Source organism: Amia ocellicauda, chromosome 7 (assembly GCF_036373705.1).
Source record: "Amia ocellicauda isolate fAmiCal2 chromosome 7, fAmiCal2.hap1, whole genome shotgun sequence".
Taxonomy (NCBI): domain Eukaryota; kingdom Metazoa; phylum Chordata; class Actinopteri; order Amiiformes; family Amiidae; genus Amia; species Amia ocellicauda.
In genome coordinates, this window is record NC_089856.1 from 13,986,584 (window position 1) to 14,004,959 (window position 18,376).

At 42.8% G+C, this 18,376-nt stretch overlaps 1 protein-coding gene across 1 annotated transcript in view; it reads left to right on the forward strand.

Moving 5' to 3' along the window:
• The first annotated feature begins 320 nt into the window (after window positions 1-320).
• The window catches only part of stat2 (signal transducer and activator of transcription 2), a 30,254-nt gene continuing 12,198 nt past the window's right edge, over window positions 321-18,376 (forward strand). The window contains exons 1-9 of the mRNA XM_066708588.1: window positions 321-609; window positions 3,343-3,512; window positions 3,976-4,123; window positions 4,606-4,701; window positions 9,235-9,327; window positions 15,601-15,679; window positions 17,614-17,693; window positions 17,865-18,016; window positions 18,212-18,370. Coding sequence (XP_066564685.1) covers window positions 3,382-3,512; window positions 3,976-4,123; window positions 4,606-4,701; window positions 9,235-9,327; window positions 15,601-15,679; window positions 17,614-17,693; window positions 17,865-18,016; window positions 18,212-18,370 — 938 coding nt within the window. The 5' untranslated portion in view covers window positions 321-609; window positions 3,343-3,381. The remainder of the gene's footprint in view (window positions 610-3,342; window positions 3,513-3,975; window positions 4,124-4,605; window positions 4,702-9,234; window positions 9,328-15,600; window positions 15,680-17,613; window positions 17,694-17,864; window positions 18,017-18,211; window positions 18,371-18,376) is intronic.

Here is an 18,376-nt window from a genome sequence, read left to right on the forward strand (position 1 = left end):
CCACTCAGCGTGACGAAGTTCCTACGGGGGCGTGGCTGAGAAGTCTCACTTTGACCAATAGACATCCCGAGACGATGCAGCGCGATCTCGATTGGTTAGCGACCGCAGAGCCACGCCCATTACCTCCATCCATAGTTGAAAACTACAGCTTCCTGGCTCCGCCATTGCGGCTCGAAATTTTAATAATATTCCTCGCTCTGAAATGTCCTGATGCTCGAACCAAAATGGCGTCAGTTTCGACCTCCTATCAACAATATTGCATGTAGGTTCCTCCTCCTCAAACGCCGAAGCAACCAATTAGACAGCTGGTATGTTTGCAGACCCCCCGTCCCTCCAGAGGGTGTTTGAGGGATTGGCAGCAGCAAGCGAAGATAACGTGACTGTCGGCCAAGTTTTTAACGTTGTTTTTATTGTTATTGTGACTTTTATGCACGGGAAACTCGCTCTATAACCCGTGTATGACCGGAAGAACTACTTCCGCTTTGCACATTTTACAATAATATAGATAGATCTATGTGTTTACTGTCCTAGAGGCCCTTAGGAAAGGCAAGAAAGTCTTGCTGTGCTCTTTTGCTATACCAGGAAGTTAACGCGACAGCCCAGTTTCAGGCAAGTACCATTGTTCAGTCCTTATTGTTGTTGTAGTTTTAAACTAGTTTTGACAAAGGTTGCTCTGAGTAGCCGTGTCCGTGTCTGTGTGTATACATACACATATGTATGTATGTATGTATGTATGTATATGTATGTATATGTATGTATATGTCTATCTATGCCGGTCGTGTGCATTGGTACTGCGTGGTTGTTGTGAAAATTAATAATCTGCCTTTAAAAATATTTTTTATATTATTAAACTATGGTGATGAAGCCTAAACAAGTGAGTTTACAAAGTTAACTTCTCACTCATAATAACATAACAACAACAACAACAACAACAACAATAATAATATTTCTCCACTAAAAATGTGTGTAATATTCGTTTGTATTTCAAAACAACAGCGAATGTAGGCTACGTATTGGATATAGATGCATTTTACCTAAGGCCCGGTGACTGCATTGTGAAAGGTCCAGATTTTTTTTCTGACAGTACTCCATACAGATAATGAGTAAGAAACGCAAGGGTTTGCTTTATTAATCTGGCTATGTATCCATCTGTTTGGTGACGATTTTATTTCATTGAGAGTTTCAGGATTTACCGATAGTAGCCTATAATGTAGATTTTATTGTAGTCTATTATACTACCACCACTACTACTACTACTACTACTACTACTACTACTACTTCCACAACAACAATAACAGACACAACACTTGGCCTTTATGTAGCTCTTTTCATGCTGAAAGTCCTTCACATCTAGGAGTGAATCCTCTTCACCCCCCTTGACAGTGGAGGTTTCCCCCTCCCTCAAACTCCCCATACCTGTCCTATTTTGGAAAAAGCTACAGTCAGAATGATTTGTGATTTCCACCCAAATCCAATAACAGATGATAATTTCCAGTTGGTGTGATCTAAAGCGAATGCTGAGTGACTCACGTGCCGCTTGTGTACAGCGAGCACCCGTGGGTGTGCACTGTGCATTGGCCTTATCCTTTATTGATCACGCTGCTGTGCTGTGTTCAGTGCACTGGCATTTGTGCCGGGGTGGTACCATGTAAGGCGAGAGTGTGGCCTGCATTGGATCCAAAAGTGTGCGACAATTACTCAATCAGCCACAGTCAATCTATTCATCTCTCCTATGTAGCAAATATGTATGTGGCCCTTCACAAAAGCAGAGCCCTAGAGTGCTTTGCAGGATCAGTGTTCATATGAAACCAATGTAATCCCTCTCCGCCATTTCCTTTGTGTAGACCTCTCACCATGTCAGTTAGGTCATTCGCAGGGGCTGACTTGCAAGGCATTGATGGCAAAGGGTGCTGGACTTGGGTCCTGATGGCCTGTAGCATTTCAGCCCAGGGCACATCTCCTTAATTTGATTGAATCTAATCCAATTAGCGCTAACAAAGTGGCACGATCAGATACGTTTATCCGGGCTCCAAAACGTTCTTTGGCTATCAATCGATCCGTCGCTCAGTCAGTCTCTATGTAATATAGCGCCCTTCCCACAGAGCACTTTACACAGAATATATACAGGTGGTGTAAATTAATCTTAAATCTAAACTAAAATTAATTAACAGGAATAATCAACCACTAGTCATGACTACTATATAGTCAACAGCATATTAGAATCTACCAACTGAAAATACTTGCTGGAGAGCCTGACTCAGAGACCTTGAGCAGACGTGCAGAGAGCAGGCTAATGGAGGACACAGGACATGCTTGTGAAAGGCTAATGTAATTACAAGATCTGGTCCTTGCTAAGAATAGAACTTTTTGTTTTCTTGTTTTCCTAGAACAGTTTCCTTTGTTGGCCGTTCTTGGCAGCATCAAAGAATCAATGGGAAAAGATCATCCTTTTGACTTATAACTTATTTTTAGTCCACAGATTTGTCCTGGCTAATCCACAAATGCTGTATATTGTATGTATTTATTTATTTTTGCATTTGCTTTATATCATATGGGAGAAGGTCAAGCTCAATACAACAGATATTCAAAACAGTCTGTCAGCCTGGGCTCTAAATCAGTAAAGTGAGCTGATTACTGTCTTAATTGGTGCCTTGCATTCCAGCTTCTTTGTTCAGCGCTCATCTGCAAATCTGTAAGACAGGACTGCAGGACTGTGCCTGTCCAGGTGCCCAGTAGTAGGATCTGAAACCATTGAGAAATGGAAGAAAAAAAACAGGAAATGGCAGCTGATAGAATATCACAGTACCTAAAAAACAGACCTGTGAGAAATAATAGAAGATAAATGATTCCACAGTGTAGGGAAAAGCACCTGAGGATTTTTCTTAGATGGGAGTTAATTTGTGCCCTGACAGAAAGGGAACAGAAAGCACAAAAAGGAATGGCAGAGGACCTGCACATTTCTGAATTTCCTGGTTTGTTTGCGGTTTCTCATTATTGACTTTCCTTTCATTTAGAAACATTCCTTTTAACTTTTATATTTTAAAATGTAGCTTCCTTCTGCTTAGTTTCCACGTCTCTGATGGTTCCTTGAATGACTGCTTCTGGGGAACAGGAGGGCGGTCGTGTTGCCTGTTGTGAAACTGATAAGCTGGTTCAGAGATGAAGCACAGTCATGCCGTGGTTCTACTCTCTGTTTTATTTGATATGCAAGAGTGCTTATTTCCGAGGTATTAATGATGTTAGTCTGTAGACAGAATTCTATTCTCCCACTACCTGGACACATAACAACTTGTGAGAGAGGGAGCTCTCACACCAAATTGATTAGCAAGTTTGTCTCCTCAGGTGTTGAGTGGTGGCTCATAGGGAGAGACTTTTTGTAGCATGACGCAGTGGGAGCAGCTGCAGCAGCTGGACTCGACCTACCTGCAGAGGGTCGATGAGCTGTACAACCGAGAGGTCTTCCCCATGGATGTGCGCCACTATCTTGCCCACTGGATAGAGAGCCAAGACTGGTGAGTGCTGGGGGGAGTGGGGTCTGGACAACTTTTTAGAGCAACACAACATGGCTCTATGTGTAGAACCAACAACACTGCTGGGTCCTGTGATTCACTTGTTTGCTGTGTACATTGATTTTATGGCATCATTAACTATGCAGTAATCTATAATGTAGTCTCTTGTACCAAATGGAATCAAAAGCATTCCTGATGTCAATAAAGCATGCAAATGTTTGTTTTTTGGAGGACATGTTTATCTATTAGGTTTTGTAGGGTGTAAATGTGATCAGAGGTGCAATGGTATGGTAGGAATCCAATCTGACTCAGGACACTGTGCTTGTTACTCTGGATGGTCTTTTTTGGGGGGTTTTAGTTATGCCGTTACAGCCGCCTGTTCTAAACTTGTGTTGATGTGTGTTAATGGATAGTCATTTTAATTAACCTGATAGCTTCATCACATTCCTGTCCATCTCTCTCTCAGGGAAAGAGCTGCGCAGGACCTCTCCCTGGCTAGCATCCTCTTCCAGGTGCTGCTGGAGAACCTGGACAACCAGCATAGCCGCTTCGTCCAGGAAGGGGAGTCCTTTCTTCTTCAGAGGAACTTTCGCCGCTTCAAAACCACTTTCCAGGTTGGGTGACTGATGTCAAATGTCTCTTTTAAGGCCACAGCAATTACAGACTCACACATGGCTATGCTGACAAGCCGGGTTTTCTCAGAGCTCCATAGTTGTCATTACAGCTGTGTGTTAATTACTCAGCCAAGTTAATCACTGACTTGGCTAGACAGGTTTAGTGTTTTACTCTGCTCGTGAGCTGCTCACTAATCAGACGACGTGGCTGAGCCTAGGTCTCCTAGTTGCCTGGGTTTCCCACTTCTGTTCTACCAACTTAATTCTGCCAACTACTGTTCTAAGTGTCCGGCTGGGCTGGGCTGGGCAGGGCAGTGGTGGGCTGTGTATGGGAGCTCAAAGTTCAGATAGCCAATATAGTTCTAGCTTCCCTCTCAGGAGTTCCCTTTCATGTCATTAAAAGGTTCATGCTTCAGGCTGGGAGGGGAGGAGTTGGAAATTACTTTCCAACGCAGGTGTGTGATTGTGTTTTTCTCTCACAGAGCTATCAGGAGCAGCCCTGTTACCTGGCCAGCACTATTAAGTGGTTTCTGGATAAAGAACGTGAGATTCTCGGGTCAGCCATGTTGGCAGAACAGGTAAGTGGTCAAAGCCCTTTTTATTGAAGCGACCAATCAGCTTAGGTCCTCAGGGGTACATGTATCACAGCAGCCAATCAGCACAGGCCCACAGAGGAGCGTGTGAAGCAGCTGCAGATCACAGGAAGCACAGGCACTCCTAGCAGCTGTAACTGCACACAAACTCCAGAAACATGCAACCCTCTTGCAGTAAAACCAACAAGCAAGTTATTGTGAGAGTCTATGTGTGGTGTGTGAGTGTGGTGTGCGTGTCTCATATATACACTCACCTAAAGGATTATTAGGAACACCTGTTCAATTTCTCATTAATGCAATTATCTAACCAACCAATCACATGGCAGTTGCTTCAGTGCATTTAGGGGTGTGGTCCTGGTCAAGACAATCTCCTGAACTCCAAACTGAATGTCTGAATGTAAAAGAAAGGTGATTTAAGCAATTTTGAGCGTGGCATGGTTGTTGGTGCCAGACGGGCCGGTCTGAGTATTTCACAATCTGCTCAGTTACTGGGATTTTCACGCACAACCATTTCTAGGGTTTACAAAGAATGGTGTGAAAAGGGAAAAACATCCAGTATGCGGCAGTCCTGTGGGCGAAAATGCCTTGTTGATGCTAGAGGTCAGAGGAGAATGGGCCGACTGATTCAAGCTGATAGAAGAGCAACTTTGACTGAAATAAGCACTCGTTACAACCGAGGTATGCAGCAAAGCATTTGTGAAGCCACAACACGTACAACCTTGAGGCGGATGGGCTACAACAGGAGAAGACCCCACCGGGTACCACTCATCTCCACTACAAATAGGAAAAAGAGGCTACAATTTGCACAAGCTCACCAAAATTGGACAGTTGAAGACTGGAAAAATGTTGCTTGGTCTGATGAGTCTCGATTTCTGTTGAGACATTCAGATGGTAGAGTCAGAATTTGGCGTAAACAGAATGAGAACATGGATCCATCATGCCTTATTACCACTGTGCAGGCTGGTGGTGGTGGTGTAATGGTGTGGGGGATGTTTTCTTGGCACACTTTAGGCCCCTTAGTGCCAATTGGGCATCGTTTAAATGCCCCGGCCTACCTGAGCATTGTTTCTGACCATGTCCATCCCTTTATGACCACCATGTACCCATCCTCTGATGGCTACTTCCAGCAGGATAATGCACCATGTCACAAAGGTCGAATCGTTTCAAATTGGTTTCTTGAACATGACAATGAGTTCACTGTACTAAACTGGCCCCCACAGTCACCAGATCTCAACCCAATAGAGCATCTTTGGGATGTGGTGGAACGGGAGCTTCGTGCCCTGGATGTGCATCCCACAAATCTCCATCAACTGCAAGATGCTATCCTATCAATATGGGCCAACATTTCTAAAGAATGCTTTCAGCACCTTGTTGAATCAATGCCACGTAGAATTAAGGCAGTTCTGAAGGCGAAAGGGGGTCAAACACAGTATTAGTATGGTGTTCCTAATAATCCTTTAGGTGAGTGTATATGCAGTGCTAAGAAGCACCACTCCACCCTTATTGGTGTAGGGTGTTGACATGTCACCCCACTATTAGCACACTAGTGTGAGCTCTGCCAGAAGACAAGCCTCTATAATAGTGACCAGTGTGCTTCTGCACTGCTCCAGGATGCTGACCTACAGAGGCACAACCTGCGTATATATGAGGCCTGTGTGATCCTGGCCTCAGGCAGGACTGTAACTGCTGTTGCTGCCTGAATTGTTTACAGGTAAATGTGGGTGTGTTCTATGTTCTAAAATGCTCTGCACTGACTCATGGAGTGACTATTTTTGAACAAGCTTAAAATTTGATTCCTGCAGCTTACATGCATCTCTGTTCATCCCAGAAGGAAATGGGGAAGATAGATAAATATCTGAATCAACATTGTATATTAAATAATATATAATATTGAACACTGGGGAAAAATAAATGTTTATTACAGTTAAATAACTATTATTTACATTTCTAACCATAACCAGTTTTAGTGTTTCACCAACGAAGAGAAGAAAGTTTGAGAGTGAGAATAAGTTTGCTTTTAATTATATATATTTTTTAAATTATAGTACTGGAAACAGTTGTTGTTTTTCGTTCCAATAAAGCACATCAAAGTTTGAAGACATTTTTTTTTCTATGGGCAATTATCGGTTGACAAAATGCATTTTTAGCTGGTGTTTTGCTTTTTTCCCCCATGTTATAGATCTATGTAGGCTGTATATTAAATCGATGAAAATGATCTCCTTATTTAAGTATTTAGCTAGCAGTATGAAACACAATCCCCACATACTGCAAACAGAAAGTGCCATGACAAACAGTCTTTTAGTTTTAGTTGTATTTTTTGAGCATATCCGTGAGGAGGATATTTAGTTTTTATTTCGCTGTTATTGCATGTTTGCTGAAAAGCCAAAATACAATGCCAGAAAGCACCTTTTTGTTCTGTACTCCTGATTTAATTTGTTTTCCTTTCAAAAAGTAGCCTGTCCCAGTGTGTATGCACTAGCTGCACTGAATACATTATTACTGGATTTTTTTATCCCATTTTTTTAGACGACACTCACTGACAAAGAGTTTACTTTATAATACACTAAATTACACTTTGACCGCTAATCGCAAATTACAAATCAGACCAGGGTGTGTGTCTTATCAGTACGAAGCTTGTAATGATATGCATGTTGTTTAGTTGTTTTGTTAGTCTAAAACACTGAAAGGGTTCAAAATAGCAAGACAGAGACCAAATTAAATTAATTACATTAACATTTGATTGTCAAATTTAAAAAAATATATAGCTGTAGCTAGTTTTGTATAGTTTCATATGTGCTATATTACCTTTCTATTGTAGAATGTGACGGTCTGTCAATACTCCATGAGGCACAGCTTACCGAGAACATACTGTACGTTCATACTGCTCAAAGAGTTTAACAGTGCTTAGAGATTCATAGAAAAGTAGTTTAAAGTTCTAATCCCCCGGAATTCAGAACATACATTTGAAGTCTGGGAGAGATTTTGTTTATTCATTTATTTATTAGTTATATATCCATATGTGAACCAGTGTTTCAACAATTAGATTATTATTTTATGTAATTGACCTGGATTATTACTTTATAATGATATATAACTAGTTAAGATATGTAAATTCCTCATAAAGTTATGGTATTTTAAAGTCCCACTACTTTTCTATAAAAACAGCTGTTAAAGTTCTGCAGACTTTCCATACTTTGTTGTTCTTGGCCCGTGTTCGGCATAGGGCTTGGCGATATGACCTAAAAATTATATCTCAATCTTTTTAGAATGTTTGGGCGATACACAATATATATCTCTATTTCTTGTTTTTCTCCAAACAAGCTACAAAGTAAGACCAAAGACATTATAATTCAAACAAGTCTTTCTTTAATCATTAAATATGCAAAACTAACAAATACCACTTGCCATTATTTTAGTTTTACCTGACTTTAAATTAATACGTTAAATACAAATAATAATGTACAAAATAACGAATACTGCCAAACTACATTTTAGCGAAAAAGCACGGAATACACACTCAAGGCTGTGGAACAGACTTCATGAAGCATGAAGCGATGGCGTATAGCCGGAGCGAACGAGAGCAGGTGGAATATGTGCGCTTGTGCTTTTTGTTATTTTTTCTCACACAGTCTGAATAGCGCTGTGGGAAACCCTGTATATATAAAAAAAGTATTCCCTCCTGTTTTTAGTGTGTAATTCAAACATTTAATTAACACCAGGTAACTTCATTACTTTGTTCATTCACGTCCATTGCTTTAAAAAAGGTTAATATAGCGAGTGTAACATTCAAGATCGTAATCTTACGAATCCATGATTGTTAAACAAACCTTCAACTTTATAAGCAGTTGCATTTCCTGATTAAAGACCTCAAAACTACTCATTTAGTAACATCAACACAAATTATTTGATAGCAACACAACGAGACACATTTGCTCCCTCCTCTTCCGAGGTGATTGGCTGCATGAAAAATGCTTGACAAGCATTTTCCTGCAACGTGATTGGCTGCATAAAAACATTGACAGTTACTCGCAATACAAGTGTTTTGTATTTCGCCCAAAATAATTTCACCCAGCCCTAGTTCAACATTTGCGTAATTTCTGCAGTCACGTGGTTGCTACATGCTTGGTTTGTTTACAAGGCATATACCTCAATTAAACGCCTTCTGCTGAAATGACACCATGTGTGGCAAGAGAGAAGCCTGAGCTTTGTTTTGACATCACAACTTTCAGCTTTGGCATGACACAAAACTATTCTGCTTAAATAACCGAACTTCGTAGTTTTATGAGAGAATCCATGTAAAATATTTTTTTAAACTGAAATTGAGAGTTAAGATGTTCTAGTATACAAAAACACACTGAATACTCAAAATCAGTTTAGAGACCAATTTGAACATTTTTCCCCTGTACTGACAACTTGGTATTTGCACCTTCCGACTGGTTTTAAGGTGGAGCGTTGCATATATTGAATTTTGTCTTCGTATTGATTGATTGTTTTTCTGTTGGTTTCCCTCCTCCTCAGGTGAAGATGCTGCAGGTCCAGCAGAACTCAATGGAGTCGGAGAACCAGCGACACATTGACAAGAAAATAGCGAATCTCAGGAGTCAAGTGCAGGTAAGTCAACACCCAGAGAGGGTCTGACAGATGGACTGATACGCTGACAGACTAGTATGCTGTATCAAAACCCACCCTATGAAGTGGCGGCCATATTACGTTGTGGAAGTTGTTGGCGGCAATCTTGTGAGTTGTTCTGATCCATTAGGAGCGGATAGGCCCCCCTTGAAGGTGGACAGGTCATGCACACTTCTGCAGAGGAGATGTTCCTATACACCCACAATGCATTGGGTGAATTTCATAAAACACGAGAAGATGGGGGTTTGTAATTAGCAATCGTAAAACATAACAATATCATATTGATTTTTATTACAACCCCAATTCCGAAAAAGTTGGCACACTGTGGAAAATGCGAAAAAACAAACCAAAAAGAGTAATTTGAAAATTCAGTTCACCCTGTACTCGAAAACAATCAGAGACAGGTCAGGACTGCAGGCAGGCCATGCTAGCACCCGCACTCTCTGCTTACGCAACGGGCAGAATGTGGTTTGGCTTTGTCCTGCTGGAAAATGCACGAACGTCCCTGGAAAAGACGACTTCTGGATGGCAGCATATTTTGCTCCAAATGTGTTCTACATTAATGGTGCCCTCACAGATGTGCAAGTTACCAATGCCATGGGCACTGACACACCCCCATACCATGACAGATGCTTGGATGGTCCTTTTCCACTTTGGCCTGGAGAACACAGCTGTTTTATCCAGAAACTATTTGAAATGTTGACTCGTCGGACCACAAAACACGATTCCACTTTGCTACTGCCCATCTCAGATGAGACCAAGCCCAGAGAAGTCGGCGGGGCTTGTGTTGATGTATGGCTTCTGCTTTACATAGTAAAGCCTTAACTTGCATCTGTGGCGAATGATTTTGACTGACAAAGGTTTACCAAATTATTCCCGAGCCCATGTCAGGATATCCATTACAGACTCATAATTGTTTTTAAGATTTAAGGGATCGGATATCACGCGCATTCAGAAGTGGTTTTCAGCCTTGCCCTTTACGCACCGAGATTTGACCGGATTCCTTGAATCTTTTAATTATATTGTGCACTGTAGAAGGTGAAATGCCCAAAATCCTACCGATTTGTCTTTGGGGAATGTTGTTCTCAAAGTGTTGGATTATTCGCTGACGCATCTGTTGGCAGATTGGTGAGCCTCGACCCATCCTTTCTCTTTAAGGACTAGGCCTTTTTTGGAGGCTCCTTATATGCTATGATTACACAATTGCCTCACCTGTTTCACATCACCTTCTTATTTCAACTTGTCACATCGCTATTAGTCCTAAATTGCCCGTCCCACCTTTTTTGGAACGTGTTCCATGCATCAATTTCAAAATAAACGTTTACCATCAATAAACTCTGCAGTTGATTAGGTAAAACATGAAATACCTTGTCTTTATATGTTTTTTTGTTTAAATACAAGTCAAAGACCCCATTCTTTATTATTATTATTATTATTATTATTATTATTATTATTATTATTATTTCTTGGCAGACGCCCTTATCCACAACATAAGTGCAAAACAAAGTGCAAAAATACAGTTAAATAAAGGCTTCAATCATTACAAATTCAATTTACATAAAACAGCAAATATAATACATTTTACAACTTCTAATTTACAATTTACACAGGCAAGTACAGTTAGTGAGGTCCTATATCCTGGATGGTAAAAGCTAAGTGCTGTCAAGATGTGTAGGGTCACAGTCAGGGGCTATGGGAAAGGGAGCAAGAAGCATAATAACAATCTGTGAAGTGCTATCTCACGGGGGTTAAAAGGACTAATATTATAAGTACAGTCTGAAAAGATGCCGGAATGAGTCAAGGTGGTCAAGGACTCTTTTGACTTCGGTGGGAAGGTCGTTCCACCATTTGGGGGTCAGGGATGAGAAGGAGCGGGCTCTGGAGGAAGGAGAGTGGAGAGGAGGCAGTTAGTCTTCTGGCACTGGAAGACCTCTGTGGTCTGGAGGGAATGTATGGAGAGACGAGTGTCTGAAGGTAGCTTGGTGCAGTGTGGTTGAGACAGCGGTAGGTGAGGGTCAATGTCTTGAACTGGATGCGTGCCGGTATTGGGAGCCAGTGGAGGGAACGGAGCAGTGGAGTAGCGTGTGTGAATTGGGTCAGAGAGAATACTAAACGAGACACAGAGTTCTGGATGAGCTGGAGCGGGCAGGTACTAGTTGCAGGCAGGCCGGTCAGGAAGTACTTGCAGTAGTCCAGGTGGGAGAGGGCCAGTGACTGGACGAGGATCTGAGTAGAGTAATAGGTGAGGAAGGGACGGATTCGGCGTATGTTGCTCAGGAAGAATCTGCAGGTGCGCGTCAGCGTGGTGATGTGCTGGGTGTAGGGGAATGCCGAGGGGAAACAGCCAGAGAGGAGTGAGGAGTTGAGGAGGGAGGAGATGAAGGGGAGAAGATCAGGAGCGGTCGCTTGGAGGAGGCGAGAAGGGAGAGGGTCCAGGGCACACGTTGTAGGTTTGTGACGTAGGAGGAGAGCGGAAACTTCAGCATCTGAGAGAGGTGAGAATGAAGTTAAGGAAGCTTGATCGGTGGGAGGTTTGGGTGTGATGGGAGAGGAGGGGGGACTGTTGAAGAGCCTGCGGATGTCTGCAATCTTGGAGGAGAAGAAGGAGGCGAAATCATCAGCAGTGAGAGATGAGGGAGGAGGAGGGGTAGGGGGGGCAAGGAGGGAGGAGAAGGTGGAGAAGAATTTGCGGGGGTTGTTGACAGTGGATTCGAAGAGTGATTGGAAGTTAGACTTCTTGGCTGAGGTGAGTGAGGAGGAGAATGTAGACAGTAGAGAGCGGTAGACTTCGAGGGCAGCTGGGAGTTTGGTCCTTTTCCACTTCTGTTCGGCAGCACGCAGACTAGTTTGGGTTGTGCGGAGAACAGCAGAGAGGCATGGCTGAGGAGGGGAGGGACGGGCAGGACGAGACATGAGAGGACAGAGAGAGTCAAGGGAGGAGGTGAGGGAGGAGAACAAAGTGGAGGTAGCACACTTGACAGATGGGGAAAAACAGTCAATGGAAGGTAAGAGATTGAGTGGAGGCAAGGGTGGAGGGGGAGACAGAGCGGAGATTACGACGGAAGGTGACACAGGGAGTGGGTGGAGTGGGGAGGGAGGTGAGGTAAAGGGAGAAGGAGATGAAGTGGTGGTCTGAGATGTCCATGAGTGTCACGGAGAGTGTTGAAGTGGAGCAGACTCTAGAGAAGATGAGGTCTAGCTGGCGGCCAGCCCTGTGAGTGGGGGGAGACGGGAAGAGAGAGAAGTTAAAGGAGTGAAGGAGAGGAAGAAGTCTGGCACAGTGGGAAAGGTTGGACAGGTGGATGTTGAAGTCTCCCAGGAGGATGGTAGGTGAGGAGGAGAGAAGAAAGTCAAGTTCATCCAGGAAGGAGGTGAGTGGACCAGGTGGACGGTAGAGAACTAGAAGGAAGAGGTGAAAGGGAGAGGTGATTTCCACTGCATGGAATTCAAAGCTGTGGGTCGAGATGGAGAGAGAGGAGGGGAGAGCAGGAGCCCAGTTCCTCCACCCCACCTGGTAAGATGAGAGGAGTGGGACAGTACGAACAGAGAGGATAAGAAAGCAGGGGTGGTAGAGTTGTCCGGGGAGATCCATGTCTTGGTGAGAGCGAGGAAATCCAGAGACTGGTGGGAGGCGAAGGCGGAGATGAAGTCGGGTTTGTTGGAAGCTGAGTGGCAGTTCCACAGGCCTCCAGAGAGTGGAGTAGAGGGGAGGGAGGAGGAGGGGAGAGGCAGAGAGATGAGGTTAGAGGGGTTAGGGAAGCAATGGCATGCAGCTGCATGCCGAGAAGACGGAGAGAGCAGGACGGGAATCGGCGAGATCGTCATGATTGCCTGTTGTTGCTGTGCGGCGTTCCTCGCAGTGTGCTGGTTCAATGGGGAATCGAATGTATATATTTCCCTTTTCAAATGTCTATCTTCGGTTCTGCAAGTCTAAAAGTGCTGTTATACAATTTACCCAAAAGCGAAGCACCTTTATTAGGACATCTGCATTAAATCACAAGAAATCGTATGCATTAGTATGCAATCGTATGCATCGAAAGCAGCAGAAAGTTACCTGGTCCCGTTCACAATTTCACAATGCAATTTTCAGGTGTAAAATGCATACTGTTAAATTTCAGACTTCAATCATACTTAGTACAAGAACAAACAATAGCAAGTTTACCAGCTACACACTTTTATTTTAATCGACCAAGTAGTTTGAACTGTTTACATCATTATAACTCATTACTTAGCCTATACATTTTTTAATATATATATAGATGTGAGCTAGCGAAATGTATCTGTACATTTAAGGCTATAGATCGATATGACATTGAAACAATATAGAGACAATACTGTGTGTCCTGTGCAGTGTGTAAGCTGTTTCGGTGCCCATGTTTATTCCACGTCTCTTTGACTCAGACGTGCAGTCTCTGGGGGCACGCTGTCGCTTTCCACCTTGAAAATCAAGCTGTATATTTGAAAACTTTGGGAAGCAGATTCTGTCCTCTGATTTCTATTCATAATCAAAATGATACGATATATCAACGCATGTAAAGCAGCAACCTGAACAGATTTTTTTTTTAATACAATAAAATTTAAAGATATTTAAAAACACAGAATTATTTTACACATACAAACAAAAATATTAACAAAGTTTCTAAAACATATTAATCCTCAAACAGACTGCACATTTATAGCATTGCCGAATGATGCCGCCTTCTCTCTGTCTGTGAATGCTGAAACTGGAGTTCAGTACATATTATTGCTGACCCAGTAATGCTGCTCTATAACCTACAAAGGGACACGTGGTGCTGTGCTGTAAATGAAAGTGACCGAGCACAGGTGCGAGTGTGTGCGGTTCACGGCTATGTGGGATCCTGTCATGTTTCGCAGTCTACGGAGAGCGCTGCACAGGAAACGAGCACAGGCTGACAACTCAGCCCACTTGTCTTCATCCTTCTTTTTTTTTAGCTAGTATTTTGCTTTTGTTTCTGTGGCTTCGTGGGCCGCAATGATGGGATCACTGTTGTGATTTTGAAACAGGAAGAAGACAAAATAATGAGTAGAATCTTGTCAGATTGTGCAACTGGTGAGCAGTAATTGGGCCAGATGTCAAATCCAAGTGCTGCAGGGCAGTTCTCTACAATATCAGTATTTATAGCCATCTTCAAAAATGCAGCCTGCTGACAAGATTTTTGTTTTCATTAAATGGTCAGATCAAGTAAATTCCTTAAAATTCTTCATTGGGAAAACAAGATCATTAAAAGTCAAATGAATGTGAGGTGAGGGCTGGTCCGTGCATTTCATGGCTCAGGCGGAACTGGGCAGGGGAGGGTACGTGCCAGTAGGCAGAACAGTCGCCTGGAATTATGTTGCCCCCGCTGTTCCTCCCAGACATCACAAATAACCACAGCAATCGCCTATAAATACTTAATAATCACCACGGTGGATGATTGATAAAGCAGGTAGGCGCAGTGGCACCGGCTGCTCGTCCATCATATTGTCTGACAACAGAGTCTCACCGCTTGATGCCACAAATGCAGCAGCTCTATCTTCTTTTTCGTCTTTTTCTTCCTTTTAATTAAATTCTATTTTATTTTTTAATGAGCTGGGATGGGAGATGGCATGTGCCTGATCTGCAGTGCCTGTTGAGGAGTTAGTTTGCTCCTGTGTTTTGATCATGGCGGCCACGGCAGCAGCTTGGTTCTGGTCCGCGTGCACATGATTTTAGAACCACTCCTTTATAATAGTCACCTCGATTGACTTATGTCTTTAATTATTTATATTTATATACGCAATATTGTTAAGAAATGTTGTAATCTGCTGAATCTCTCCTTCCACTCACTCTCTCCTGAAGTGTAGGGTCCCTTGGGCAGACACAGGAGTTGTCAGCACAGAAAAATAATCTGTTGGCACATCTGCAATAAATTACCCAAATATGTACCCCTGCTCCCCCCCAGAAATAATTTAACAGGACAAACATGTTGTTTTTCAAGCTCTCTGTGTGGTTTTCTGGAAACTTACTTGGATTTTCCTATCATGTTGTCAGAAAAAACACTGTTCACATGACGACTGATGTCAGGGTTGTGAACGTGGGGGGGCCTGGTTTTTAAGATGCGTGGCGTAAACAGACTGTTTTCCTCTTGGCAAGAAACACGATGCAAAAATACAAAGCATGTGTGAAGTGTCTTGCAGATTCAACCCTATGAAACGATTGGGTGTTGTACATCTGGTGGGACAGTTTAATGAATATGGGTCTGTCTGTGTTTGCAGGAGATGGAGCACTATGTGAAATGTCTAGAGGAGCAGCAGGATGAGTTTGACTTCAAGTATAAGACGCACATGATGGAGGGTGAGTGGCTGGTGCCTGCCTCAGACTCTGCCCCCCCCAACTCAAACCCAATCACTGGCATGGACAGAGACACATTCATGACTTCATTAAGGTGGCGGTGGCTGGTGTTACAGCTACAATTTGGGATTCTGTTTGGATACAAAATCAAACGACAACAAAAAATAAAACCCATAAAAGTCCCAATTATTCCATTTATACAGTATTAACCCCAGAAAACACCCTTCATATCTTAACCATTTGCAGTCCAATTATTTTGCAGCTGTCAGGCTGCTCACGTCCAATTAATTTTGTGAAGAAAATAACATTTCAAACCATGTGTTGTTCATGTGTTGTAACTTTTTTTGCAAAAACCAATGCACAAAGCAGTATTATTGAAAAGGACACCCTTAAATTTGAAAATTGTGCAAACATTTTGAAAAAAGCCTGTTATATGACTATTATTCCAGACGCAAATTAATTAAAAAGTGCAAAACGGTAAAAAATCGAAATGTTTTCTGGCAGTTGGTTAAAAAATAAAAAGTTTTCTGGCAATAAATTAACTTTAGAAGTTTAGAAAAGCTACACAACTTTTTACAGCACTTCACATACAAACAAAGGTAACCAGTAAAAAACAGTTAACATTTTACAGCTAAAACTATAAATTACACCCATTTCTCAGCTTTTGCAATCTAGGATGTTAGACCTTATATATTGCTTACTGTATCTCGTATACACTTGTGTAAATTCTAAATTTGTAAAATGTATTATGACTGAACTGCACTGTATTATTGCACTTTGTATTGCTCTTACATTTTGTAAGTCACCCTGGGCAAGGGCATTATACTATTTACATGTGATGAGGTTTGAAAACAAAAAAGATAAATATGTAAAATGCACAAAAATATGTAATAACAATCAATCACCTAAGAACTATATACCATGTGCAATTGTGTTGCAATGCTCAATGGTCTGTGTTTTTGCCATGTATGATACTTCTTGAAGCATCTGCGTGTAAGCCAGACTTTCTGCTGCAGGTTTTGCATAAGTATATAATCTATTTTCTGCCTCCATCTAAATAACTATTTACTTCACTGTCTGCTTATTCTAACATCTGTAAGAGTTGTGCAGATGTGCGTGTTGTTTTCTGACTCTGTGGTGCTGATGCGGTGGTGTTTAGCCTGCAGCGAGGGCTTGGATCTCTCTCTCTATCACTTCCTGGCTCCAGACTGTCGCTGGGTGTGGCTTAGTTCATAAGTTTCAAGTGTTTTCCAAATTATTGCGATGTTTCAGAGGCTGCTGATTGCTGTGCTCGGCTTTTTCCGGAAGAGAATAGTCTTTTGCATAGAAAAGAGTTTAAAGAGACGTCGGACTGTCTCCAACACAGGTCCGCAACTGCGTTTTTACAATGTCGGATATAGTCCGACATAGGACCGCAAAGGGTTAATGCCGTGCTGCCACCTTAATCAGCGTGTCCACCTAGTTTAAGACAGAGTTAGTTCCAGGAGGCCCTTGCTTATCTGCTTAGTGAGCCGGCGTGGGCATGGGCGGCCCTGGGCGCAGCTCATGAGTTTCCTCTCTCTGGCGCATCAAAGTTACATCAAATAAATAGATCATAGATAAATATTTTTAAAATAAATAATGACTTAATGGAGCTCTAGAGCAGCTCCCCAGTCCAGGAAATGTTTTTTACATTTCTTTGGGAACTAATCCAACTAAGACGGTAATTGACGCCTTCATTAAATCACAATTTAAACCAAGTTAAATTAATGAAGTAGTTTATTGATTGGGTTGGCATGTCTGTATCAGAACCCCCCATAGCTCTCTGAGCACCATCCCTCACCTCTGCTCTGGTAGCCTCTGTTTAATGGTGTGAGAAATGTGAATTGTGTGTGAGTGTGTAAACTGTATAGGCTGCTGTAGAGAAGGCAGCGTTAACGTGGTGGTGCTCTGTGCAGGGAACACTAACGAGAAGGAGAAGAATGAGGAAATGAAGCTGCTGCAGGAGCTGCTCAACAGACTGGATGCCTCTAGGAAGGTGAGAGAGAGACAGAGGGGAAGAGGGGAAAGACCAGGAGAAGGAGAGAAACACATAGACGGAGAGGGAGACACAGAGTGGGGGAGAGGGAGAGACTAAGAGAGGGATTGGGTGAGAGAGCATGGTAGGGAGTTATGAACTTCCTTTTCTGACTAATTCTAACCTGTGCAGATTCTGCTGGGGAAGATGGGTCAGTTCCTAGACTCTGCAGAGGAACTGCTCAACACCTTGGTTGGCGAGGAGCTGGCGGAGTGGCGCCGGCGGCAGCAGAGGGCATGCATCGGGGCACCTGAGATTGTCTGCCTCAATCAGCTGGAAAACTGGTAATCTTGACTCCTTACCCCTGACCCTGGCACCATACAGTCCTGTGCACTTATAGTTGGAGTTACAGAGTGAGCTGTATATCACTGTGGCCTGTTGTTGTTGTTATTATTATTACTATTATTATGGAGATCTCTTGGTTTCTCTTGGCTGCAGCCCCTGAGGTGTGTATCTCATGTGTGACCCCTGTGTGTCAGGTTCACGGTGGAGGCAGACTGCCTGTTCCAGCTGCGGAAGTTCCTGCGGAAGGTGGAGGAGCTGTTCGGCAAGGTGACGTATGAGGGCGACCCCTTCAAACCACAGAAGCCCATCCTGCAGAAGAGAGTGGACAGCCTGCTGGTCACATTGCTCAAGAGGTGTGC